Source organism: Heliconius melpomene, chromosome 14 (assembly GCF_056956725.1).
Source record: "Heliconius melpomene rosina isolate 202511_hmr_F chromosome 14, ASM5695672v1, whole genome shotgun sequence".
NCBI classification, from domain to species: domain Eukaryota; kingdom Metazoa; phylum Arthropoda; class Insecta; order Lepidoptera; family Nymphalidae; genus Heliconius; species Heliconius melpomene.
In genome coordinates, this window is record NC_140402.1 from 9,654,380 (window position 1) to 9,666,736 (window position 12,357).

General features: G+C 41.1%; 1 protein-coding gene across 1 annotated transcript; it reads right to left on the reverse strand.

Annotated features, from left to right (window-relative positions):
- Window positions 1-8,977: 8,977 nt before the first annotated feature.
- Window positions 8,978-9,577, reverse strand: LOC146532357 (uncharacterized). Its single transcript, XM_085197786.1, has one exon. The coding sequence runs from the start codon at window positions 9,575-9,577 to the stop codon at window positions 8,978-8,980; it is 600 nt and encodes a 199-aa protein (XP_085053912.1).
- Between the last annotated feature and the right edge of the window lie 2,780 nt (window positions 9,578-12,357).

The window sequence follows — 12,357 nt, forward strand, 5'->3', positions numbered from 1 at the left end:
ACTTTGGATCTTCGCACTGGAGCAGCGCAGCGGATTCGACGTTTCAGCGTTACGACCCCGTGTTTTAGTGCGGCGAGCTCTTCATTCCACCAAGGTAAGTTAAACTTTTCTATATTTTTCTTTTTTGGTATTGATTCTTCACAAACTATATTTATAATTTTAATGTAATTTTCTACTATACAATCTATCTCTGTTTTATTATTTATTAATTTAATTTTAGTGTCTGTTTTATGATTTTGTTCTAATGAGATTAATAATTTTTCCCTTTTTTTCCTTTTTTTTTTCCTTTTCTTTCCTTATTAAGGCGGTGCAGGTGCTGATGCCGTAGATGCCTGTTGGGTTGATGGTGGTGGTGGTGGCGGTGGTGCGGGTGGCGAGCTGTTACGATTTCTGGCTGTAGAGACGACTTTCCTGGCGTGAGGAACGGTGTCCTGGAGGCCTCCGAGTCTCGGATGGCGTGGAGCGATCGCTGGTCTAGGTTCTTACCGATGTTGACCTCCAGCATCGCTCGGTCGGAGCCGAACCTTGGACAATCCACGATTAAGTGAGTCACCGTTTCCTCGCAATCTGGATCGCAGAGGCAAGATGGGCTCTCCTTCAGATTAAATCTGTGGAGGTAGGCAGCAAAGCCCCCGTGGCCGGTCAGTAGCTGAGTGTCAGTGGGTGTTAATTTTATTTTTCTCACTAGATTGTATTTATTTATTTATTTATTTATACGGATCTCCAATTGTCGTACATATTGGTTTACATTACATACATTCTTAGGATATACTAATACTATTATGTACAACTGATTATAGGAGAACACATCATTCCTCATCAATAATAACAATGATTAATTTACACTATAGAAAAAATAAATAATTAAATAGCAAAAATATAAAATTACTTAATATTACATAATAGTTAAAATAATTTACAACTCATTCTATTAATTAACTTTATTGAGTATATGGTTGCATTTTCTTAAGAAAACTGAGAGCCCGTCGCAACCAATGTCTAACGTTACATCTTCTTTCAAGTACTCATTAAATGAACGAGAGATGCGATTAATGGGACTATTTTGTCCAAGGTTCGTTCTAGTTCTTTCCGTCTTGAAAAACCGACATGGGTTGCGAGGGGTTCTCTGAGGTATCTTAATATTAAATCTACTCAACAGTTCACTATCATCGATCTTTCCTTTGAATAAATTATGTAGAAACTTCATGTCTACGAGATCTCTACGGTTTGAAAGCAATTGCAATTTAAAGCTGCCAATTATGTCTTCATATCGTTCACTATGACTTAGAGTCTTAAACCTATAAACTAAATATTTAATAAATCTTTTTTGAACGCTTTCGAGCCTATCAGAATACTTCCTGTAAGCAGGAGACCACACCTGGCAGCAGTATTCAAGCTTACTACGAATTAAACTATTGTAAAGGCGTAGAATTGTTGCTGGATTTTTAAAATCCCTTGATTGCCTAAAAATGAAGCCGAGTAACTTGAGGGAAGCTTTCACAACAGTGTTAACGTCCTCTTCAAATCGCAATTTACTATCAAATATTACGCCAAGGTCCCTAACAGAGTCTGTTACATTAAGATTTTTACCTGAGATATGGTAGTAACTCATAATAGGTCTTTTTTTCCTCGAAAATCTTATGAAGCTACATTTGCTTGGGTTGAGGACCATTCGATTTAAATCACACCATTCTACGAGTCTATCAAGATTGCCTTGTAAGGCCACCACGTCAGATTCTTGTGTTATAATTTTAGCAATTTTTAAGTCATCAGCAAACAAATAAAACTGACAATTTTCGAATATATCTGCTATATCATTAATGAATAGCACAAAGAATAGAGGCCCCAAATTAGAGGCTTGCGGAACCCCAGAAGTAGCACTAAAAGACTCAGAGCTCTCACCATGTATCACTACTCTGCTATTACGATTAGAGAGGTAAGATTTGCACCAATCAAGAAGGATACCAGATATACCAAAGCTTAATAATTTTCTAACTAGAATACCATGGTCTACCTTATCAAATGCCTTAGAGAAGTCCGTGTAAATTACGTCTACTTGTAGGTTTTTATCAACTGAATCGATAAGATATGAGACGTAATTAAGCAAATTAGAATTAGTAGATTTCTTAGGTACAAAGCCATATTGACGTGGATGCAGTAAGTTTTTAATATGATGAAATATGAAGGGGTGAACGATTGATTCAAAGACCTTTGACATAGTTGAGAGTATAGATATTGGTCTATAGTTAGATATAAGTTATAGTTAAGTTATAGTGATCCAGAGGATGTCCTGACTAATATCTGTCCGATATTTGTTTGTGGGCATACGGGTACGCGACCCCGGATCCTCGAGCCGCCACTCTTACATCCTCATCCAGTCCGTAAGAATGGTGTCCTAACTCTCCCCCCTCCTCCTTCCCTTAGCTCCCTCCTTCTACCTATCCTACCCCTTCTATTTTCCTCTCCCTTCCTCGGTTTTTCCCCACAAAGGGGTTTTGGAGGTCAGACGGCAGTCGCTCCATTTAAAAACCGCCAACCGCCACTTATATGGACCGACAAAACAACAGACTGGGTACGGCTAGGGCGTCGCCGCAAAACGACGCGCAGGCACATCGCCCTACACCTGCGACAAGTGGGCAAGGGCTACCGTGTCATGTACGGGCACGGCTAAAGACGCTAGTACCCAGAAGGAAACTCCGCTTTGCAACGTGGAATATTGGCTCTCTGACCGGACGATGCAGGGAACTCGCAGATGTACTCATGAGACGTCGGGTCCAGTGTGCCTTCCTCCAGGAAACACGCTGGAAGGGCAATAAGTCCCGTAACATCGGACAGGGTTACCGGCTTATATACACTGGGTCACCTTCGGGTAGAAACGGTGTAGCGGTAGTGCTTTCTGAAGAGCTTCAGAATGGGCTCCTTGAAGTTGACCGTCGCTCCGACCGCTTGATGCGAGTGAGGGTACTGATTGAGGGCGTTATCACAAACTTAATCAGTGCCTATGCTCCCCAGGCGGGATGTAGCGCGGCCGAAAAGGAGACATTCTGGGAGCAGTATGAAGGGGTGCTACTTGCTGTGCCGTGTACCGAAGTGGTCTTAGTTGGGGGGGACTTGAACGGGCACGTCGGTAGGGCTGCTGAGCCGTATGAACGTGTTCACGGGGGTTTTGGGCACGGTCTTCGCAATGCAGAGGGAGAAAACATTCTGAGAACCTGTATTGCGTCTGATCTGGCCGTCGTGAATACGTTCTTCCAAAAGAATTCTCAGCACCTTATCACGTATAAGTGCGGGTCCCACTCAACTCAAATAGACTACTTATTGACCAGACGGTGTCATATGGGCAGGGTAACTAACTGTAAGGTCATTCCAGGCGAAAGCCTAACGGCCCAACATCGTCTTCTTGTCATGGACTTTAACGTCACTCCGAAGAAGAAAGTAGCCGAGAAACGTAGGCCTCGGATCAAGTGGTGGTTGCTGAATGGACCGATGCAGACCGACTTCCTGGCAGAGGTGAAAAGTCATAATCTTTCGACTAACACCGAGACTGCTCAGGATGCTTGGGATCGGGCTCAGTCGGCAATCATTGCGGCAGGCAGGCGAGTTCTTGGCGTTTCTAGGGGAGGACGTGTCATCGACAAGGAGACATGGTGGTGGAATGACGAGGTCCAGGAGGTGACTCGTGAAAAGAAGGCTGCCTTTAAGAAGTGGCAGGAATCCAACTCTCCTGAAGACAGACTGGAGTACACAGTAGCTAAACGTGCCAGTAAAAGAGCTGTAGCCAGAGCCCGCAGTGAGAGTTTGTCACCATTGTATGATAAACTTGAAACTGTGGAGGGGCAGAAGCTCATTTACAAACTGGCACGTTCCCGGGATAAAGTGACGCAAGATATCGCAAAATGTCTTTGCGTCAGAGACTCCCAGGGCACGCTGCTCTGTAATCATGACTCTGTGAAGGAGAGGTGGAGAAGCTACTTCCAGGAGTTGCTGAATACTCAGCACCCATGCAGTCTTCATCACGACCCACCGCCTAACCTCGGACTTATTGCCCCAATAACCCTTGACGAAACACGTAATTGCCTTCGACGCATGAAGAACGGAAAAGTGGTGGGACCTGACGACATCCCGATCGAAGCGTGGAAATCGTTGGGCTCTCTTGGTGTGCTCATGCTTACTGACCTTTTTAACCATATCTTGAACACTGGTAAGATGCCGCATCAGTGGCGGCTTAGCTTTATTACCCCTATTTACAAGGGAAGGGGCAGTGTTCAAGATTGTGGTAGTTATAGGGGCATTAAGCTTATGAGTCATACCATGAAGCTCTTCGAGCGCATGATCGACCTCAGGCTCCGCCGAGAGTGTACTGTCTCTGAGTCTCAATATGGATTTCAGCCAGGATCGGGCACCATGGACGCCATTTTCGCCCTCAGAACTTTGATGGAGGCATACAGGGAAAAAAGGAGAGCTCTGCACGTGGCCTTTTTAGATCTGCAGAAGGCCTTTGACTGTGTGCCTCGTCAGTGTATCTGGTGGGCATTGCGATCCAAAGGGATCCCTGAGGCCTATATTGAGATTATCAGGGGCATGTACCACGATTCCGCTTCTATGGTTAGGACTGCTGTTGGCGACACTAGACCCTTCCCGATTGCGGTGGGGGTTCACCAGGGCTCGGCTCTTAGTCCGTTCTTATTCAATGTAGTGCTCGATACTGTCTCGGCTCACATCCAGGACCAGCCTCCATGGCTGATGATGTATGCCGACGACATAGCACTCATTGCCGAGAACCGACTGACGCTGGAGCGTAAAGTGAACCTCTGGAAGGGTACGCTTGAGAACGGCGGTCTTAAACTAAATGTGTCGAAGACAGAGTACATGGCCTGCGGGAGCCGGGACTCGAGCACCATCCTTATAGGTCCTGAGCCAGCCGTTAAGTCGGAGAAGTTCAGGTACCTTGGATCCGTTATGCACGAGTCTGGAGGCATCGACCACGATGTCCATGGCCGGATAAGCGCTGCCTGGGCCAAATGGCGGGAGGTCACTGGTGTGGTCTGCGACCGCAGAATACCGCCCAAGCTCAAGGGGCTGATATACAAGAGCATCGTCCGACCGGTTCTTTTATGGGTCATAATCAGAAAAAGTGTACATTTTGTGTCTTTTCTTGTCCCGCTACTTTGAATGCGTTTTAAAAATACAATTTTAAAGATTATTTAAATATTTTGCTATTTAAGATAAATTTACTTATTAACTTAAAGATTTTTGTAATATTTTAAATGTATTATGGCTAATAATAGTATTTTTTGTTAGTTGCAAAAAACTTTTCAAAATGCTTCCATACAATTTTTCGTGTCCCATTCACCACTTAACTTTTTAAAAATTGATTTGTTACGAATGTTTATGGTTTTATTTGATTTCAGATATGTTTATATTACTTTACTTTATGCATAATATTATATAGAACTACTTTTATTGATACATTATTTAATAAATAATATATATGAATTAAGTAAATTTGTCCCAAAATATTATCTTTTTGTTACTCAGGGCTAGTAACGTACAATTAAAATATGAACGCAATTATTTTGAATGGTATTTAATATTAGTTTTTATTGTGGCACCATAATTGTAAAAGTCAATGCTATCGTAGCTACAACAAGTGGTCTTTTCGTAGCAGTTGAGGGGTTCAAATGTTTTAGAGGGAATGCGTGAAATTACATATCAGGGTTATAAACGGCTTTTATTTTGGTAAGTATTCTATAATTTCGTTTTCTCGTTTATGTTATTTGCTTCTTTTTACAAAATCTCAAAAACGAACTTCATTGCTTGCACATGCAACACGTGGCTTATGAGCAAATATTTAAAAAGGTTAGAATTTCTCAGACTTCATTCTCAATTTCGTTATATTTCGTTACGTAACGAAACTGAGAAAATATGAAGCCTAGTTCATAATTACGTTACCATCGGAAGATATGTATATAAAAAAAAATTGCTGGCATATGAAAAAAATAATTGGTGACTTTTGATAACGTAAAGTAACTAAAAATAATGATTTTTAAGTTTTTTGCCTGTTTGCTTGTTTGTCTAATGTGTTTGTGCACGCTTATCTCAGAAACGGCTTAACCGATTTAGTTAAAAACATTTTTTTATTCTTCCTGAAATTAGTTGTAATTTCGTAATTACTATTTTTTTCTCTGGAGATAGTGAATTAATAAATATGCAGCTCAAGCGGGTGAGGCTTTTAATTAAAAACAAATACGTTCTGTACTAGCGTTGTTAAAGATCTAAACAATAAACATAAAATATTATTAAATACTTATTGATACATATTTTTTTATTTTCAGTAACCGTCATGGCTCCTATGTCAAATGCTGAAAGACAATAAAGATATAGAGAACGTCTTAAACAGACCAATCCTATTAAATATGAAGATATGCGGAATAAACACTTACAAAGAATTAAACTTAATTCCAGTGATAACGACTGAAATTTTGATATATTTTAAAGTGGATTTAATTTTATCATTAACTTTGTGATCTCTAGAAATATAAGTTTATTACGAACTAGCATTATTATATTGTTAATATTGTCACTTTGTTATGTTTTCTTACATTTATAATCTGTTAATTCAACGATTGAATCTTTAAAATTTTAATTTGTGTCTCATTAAATAAAAACAACAATATTTCTATTCATATAATATTCTTATTTTGTTGTGTATAATGCCTTATGTCATCAGTTTCGTAACAAACATTATCAGTGTTGTTACTTATCAGTTACGTTACGAATTCGAAAATGTCCACTTTTCTGATTATGACCCTTATACGGCAGCGAATGTTGGCCAGCACTATCTCGGCACACTCAGGAGCTTCACGTCACGGAAATGAAGATGCTGAGGTGGATGTGCGGCGTAACGCGGTCTGACCGCATACGCAACACATTCATTCGAGGTAGTCTTGGGGTCCGTGACGTAGCGGATAAGCTCCAAGAGCGTCGCTTGAGATGGTTTGGCCACGTTACGCGCCGGCCTAAGAACTATGTCGGACGCAAGTGCCTTGCTATACAAGTTCCTGGGGCGCGACCTCCCGGACGCCCAAGGAAGCGCTGGTTGGATGTCGTGATGCAGGACATGAGAGCCAATGGTCTAACCACCGAGGACGCAAAAGATCGTGCAAAGTGGAGTAGGTTAAGTAGGAAGGCAGACCCCGGTAATAGCCGGGATTAATGCCAGGAAGAAGAAGAAGAAGAAGTTAGATATAAGTTCCTTTTTTCCATCTTTAAAAATCGGCACTATTCTTGCTTCCTTCCATATATCTGGAAACCGTCCCTGCACAAGTGAAGCATTATAAATTAAATGCAATGGAAATGATATTAAATCAACGCAATTAAATAGAAATACAGGGGGTATATTGTCAGGTCCAGAACTCTGTTTTAAATCAAGTCTTTTTATTTTATTTATTATGGTTTCCTGGGATATGTATATATTAGGCACTTCAGATAACTGCTGATGTGAATCAAGTTTATCACCACATATGTCAACTAGAGGATTAAAAACACAGGAAAAGTGCTCAGAAAATAGATTACAAGATTCTCTTAGGTCATTCGAATGCTTATTACCCAAATACATAGATGATGGGTACCTAGAGGAGTTTCGACGTTTATTAGAAATGTGAGTCCAAAAATATTTAGAATCAGTACCAATTTGATTTTCCAGAGTATGTATATATTTGTCATAACACGTTGTTATCAGTATTTCACAGTTATCTCGGAGATATTGAAATTCGATTAGGTCTAGGGGATTATTATAAATCTTGTACCTAGTATGAAACTTCTTTTTTTGCTTCAATAAATATATAAGATAGGAGTTAAACCAAACTGGATGATAATTGTTGTGCTTATTACTCTTAGGTACATAAAGATGATTATTTCATAAAGAATTAGATAGAATATGCTAATCATGTCGTTCACATTATCATATTTTAGGAGTTCACTTTCCCACGAAATCTCGCTTAGGGCTTTAGTTATTTTATTATAATCACCCTTAAAATAGTTATTTTTTTGTATTTTTATATGAGGAGAATAGTGGGCAGGGGAAATTGAGATCAACATTTCTAATGGTGGATGGTGAGGGTCAACATTTCGTATAGGATTAGTGCATTCCTTAATACTTACTATTTCAGAGTTACAAACCACTAAGTCTAGAATTTTATCATTATTATTTTTGACATAATTGAATTGCTTAAAATTATATAATTCCATAAAGTCTGAGTCTGAGTCAGTAAACTATGAATAGAACTGTTGCTGTTAATTAAGGGCAGGAGATATGAGCTGGGGCTATGAAGTTCCCAAAGAACATTTGACATATTAAAATCACCTGCTATAAGTGTGTATTTAGTGATACACTCATCCATCACTCGATTTGTGCTCTCAATAAATCTCCCTAACAAGTTAAGATTAAGAGGCGGTGGTAGGTAAATCGCACAGATTTTGATAAAATCATGTCCTTTCTCACTAGATATTTTTATTTTTACCCAAAGATCTTCGCATTCTGAGTTGCAGCTGAATACTCTAGATGAAGTATAGTTATTTGAAACGGCGATAAGAACACCGCCACCAAGTGTTTTGTTAATGCGATCCCTTCTGTACACAGTATATCTACTATCAAAAATTTCCGAATCATAAATAGTACAATTTAACCACGTTTCGGTAAGAATTATGATATCAAAAGAACTATTCTGAATTTTGAGTGCAATATCTCTTACGTATGATCTTAGACCTCGGACGTTCTGATAATAACAAGAAATATTATCGAAAATAATGGAGACATAACCCAACACATTATTAAAAAAAAATTTTTATAAATATAACTATATTTAATAACATTAAAGAATTATGATTAATTTAAACTGTTGAGAGATTCAATATTTTTTACACACTTATGTTCAGATGACTCAGTTTTACGTACATATATACGTCCTGATTTAATTCATACATATTTATAGCCCTTTTCTTTGGCTTTTATACGAGTGGCTGCATGAAGAGACTTAAGTGACGGAGATAAATGTTCCATTACATAAACAGGCCTTCTTTCACCTGATATTCCTAAATGACTTGAGTTAAGCTTCTCGTTTCGGTCTTTTTGTTTCTTATTATAAAACATTGTCGATGCAAGAAAACCGTCTCGAATTCTAGGACTAGCAAATTTTACGAGAACAGAACGTGGCTTCGGATTCGTCTTATCCATTTTTGATGTTCGGGTGCATAAGTGAATGTCTGTTTCGTTTAGTTTAAATTCCGTAACATTTGCTATTTGCTTTATCACTGTGACTAAATTTTCTGATCTATGTTCGGGTAGACAATGGATTTCAAGGTTGCTAGCCCTCGAGTGGTGTTCCATTTGAGTTAGCCTAGAGTTAAGGTCGGAAACAGATTTTTTCAACTCATTGTTTTCATTGTGGACTTTCTTCAATAATTCATTCTTACTTTGCACATCAGCGCGTATTTCTTCATATTTTTCTTCTATGAAGCTGAGCGAGATGGACAGTTGATGTACTCGCTCTAATAGTTCAGCATTTTTTGTTTCCATATTTTTTAACAGTCTAGTTTCAAATATTGAAAAGACAGCGCTTAGTTCATCTCTTACTATACTACGTAGTCCCTCCATAGACGGGTCGATCAAAGAAGAAGGTTATTCTCACATTGTGAAACTCTCGGTGATGTATTCTGGACTGCACCCATGGTTGACTGGAATGATGCATCACGTCGATTTTTATTTCGCATTGTGATATTGGCAGATCCAGTGCTACCGGGTGAAGATGGGGGTGAGATGGCTGGTGGTTGAGAGGCGTTCATTCGTACCGGTGTGTTAGTATTGGCACGCTTAGGAATCTTGCAACGGCAAGCGTGACAAATCCACATATTTTTACAATCCTTACTCATTTGGTTATATTTATTTATAGTTAAGTTAGCACACAGTAAATCATATAATTCCTTACATTTGGAACAAACTAAATAATCTTTTCGTAGATTAGCAGAACAACCTGCACACATTTTTGTCATTTTTATGAATTCGGTTTAGCTAAACTCAACCTTATTGCCACTACTTAAATCGCACAGTTCTCAAACGCAACAGCAAACCACCTTCCACTAAAAGCGCTGATGCAATGACAAAGCGAAGTTGCACTAGCAAATTTAAATTATACTTTTAACAATTAGTAAAATACGAAAACTTTCACTACACTTTTTATCAGGAAAACACACAACTGCATTAATGTTTAGTGTATATACAAAAATAATCATTAAAAGTTTTATTATAACTGACTTTAAGATTTATTTTAGAGGAGCAAGTAATAATCACTGCTATAAGCGATGCGCGCGCGCTTATTTTGTATGCCCTCTTAAAATCTGGCAAGAAAAGCTTAGTCACTGAACCGGTTTGGGAGGCCTCGTATCTTGCTTGCCACTCTTTTACAGACTCATCGCGTATCCGCCTTCGGACGTACGAAATTGGCACTTTGTCGTAGTCCGGTGCCGTCTTCTTTGTGGTTGCCGCTTTTTTTGCTAGCTCGTCCGCCCTTTCATTGCCCGGTGTTCCTACATGGGCCCTGAGCCAGTAGAACCGCATGGTTCTGCCCTCGCTTTGGATTTCCTGTACGCGACTCTTCATTTGTAGGCCGAGCGGGTGGGTAGTCAATGGAGATCTGAGTAGGTCCAGCGACGATCTCGAGTCACTCAGAATGTTTACTACACCCGTTTTCGACTTTCCCACCAACTCTATTGCCCTGAAGAGTGCGTACATCTCCGACTGGAAGACGGTGTTGTGCGGCTCCAGGCGGAAAGTGGAGTACCTCTTTTCCCTTCCCTGGTCCCACAGGGTTAGGGCCGCTCCCACTTTGCCCTCGATCTTACTGCCGTCGGTGAAGATTTGGGGACCGGCTATTTGATGTTCCTCGAGGGTTTCCTGGTCGAGGTTCTCGTTTCCTCTGCAGGTATGAAGCCACCAACGCGTACAGGTTTTTGGGGCACCGTTTCCGCACCAGTTGATGTTTCAATGCTGGCCACCACGCGTTGTCGAAGGCACCCTCTATATCTAAGGAGACGAGGAGTACTATTTTCTTCTCCTGTGTCGTCTTTCTTTTTATATGGTGTAGCAGGTCGTAGAGGGCGTCTTCTGTTCCCTTCTGTGGCATGAAACCATACTGGCTGGGGTGGAGTGTTGGCAGTAGGTGCCACTGGAGTCTTCCAACCAGAAGCTTTTCTACCGTCTTTCCCAGGATTAGTAGAAGTCCTATGGGCCGATATGACTTTGGGTTGGTGTAGTCTTCTTTACCCGGTTTTCGGAGGATGCAGACATGGGCAATTTTCCACTGTTTGGGGAAGTATGACAGCGAGAGGCATTTGTTTGCTATCGCCAAGAATACCTCCCTGTCACAGTTGATTGCCATGCTACATATATCCGACGTCAGACCATCCGGTCCAGGTGCTTTCTTGGGATTTTGGCTCGATAGGACCATTTCCAGTTCCGCATCCGTGAAGGGAGGGTCGTTGTCCGACAGGTCTTGAATCTCCGTTAGCGCTCTTCCTTCTGTGGCTTCTCTGAGACGTTTGTGTTGTTCGGTTTCGGCGTCGACGGAGTCGTCAGGGTAAAACGTCATTGCCAGGAGTTCTGCAGACTGATCTGGTAGTAGTGTTTCGCCTGTTGTGTTCCTTAGCAGAGTGTCTTCTTGCTTTTTGGACGTCTTCCGTATTACCCTGTAAATGCCGTCCCAAACGCTCTCGCGGTCCTGAGAGGTGCAAAACTCCCTCCAACTCTGGGTGGCAGCCTCTGTTGCTTTTTGTTTATATGTCTCCCTTGCCAGAATGTACTCCTCGACAGTGTGTTGTCTTCGTCTGGGTGCAGCGTTGCGGATTCGGCGTTTCTTACTGAGGACATCGGATTGCAGTTTGTCCAGGGTGGTTGACCACCATGGAGGCCTCGGATCGCCTTTCCACTCTCTCACTCTGGGTATCGCACTCTCGCATGAGCTGTGGATAATAGATGTGTAGGTTGTTAGCATCTCCTCCAACCTCTCCGGGCTTGAGACTCTGTGGACGTTGTCCTTATCTATGTTTAGTTCGGCAAGTGCGGCCTTGAAGGTGGATGCGAAGTCAGACCATTTTGCCTTCTTCGTATTGTATCTGCGTGTGGTGATGGGCTTCAGTGGCACCAGTGCCCTCTCCAAACGCAGCGCGAAGGTTATCGCGTTGTGGTCTGATGTTAAGAGACTTCGGTCCACTCTCCAGTTCTCCGCTTTGCCGAGTGATTTAGGATTAGTAGGTGTGATTTATGAGGGTCACATCCACACAGCTTTCGTAGAGTCTGCCTCC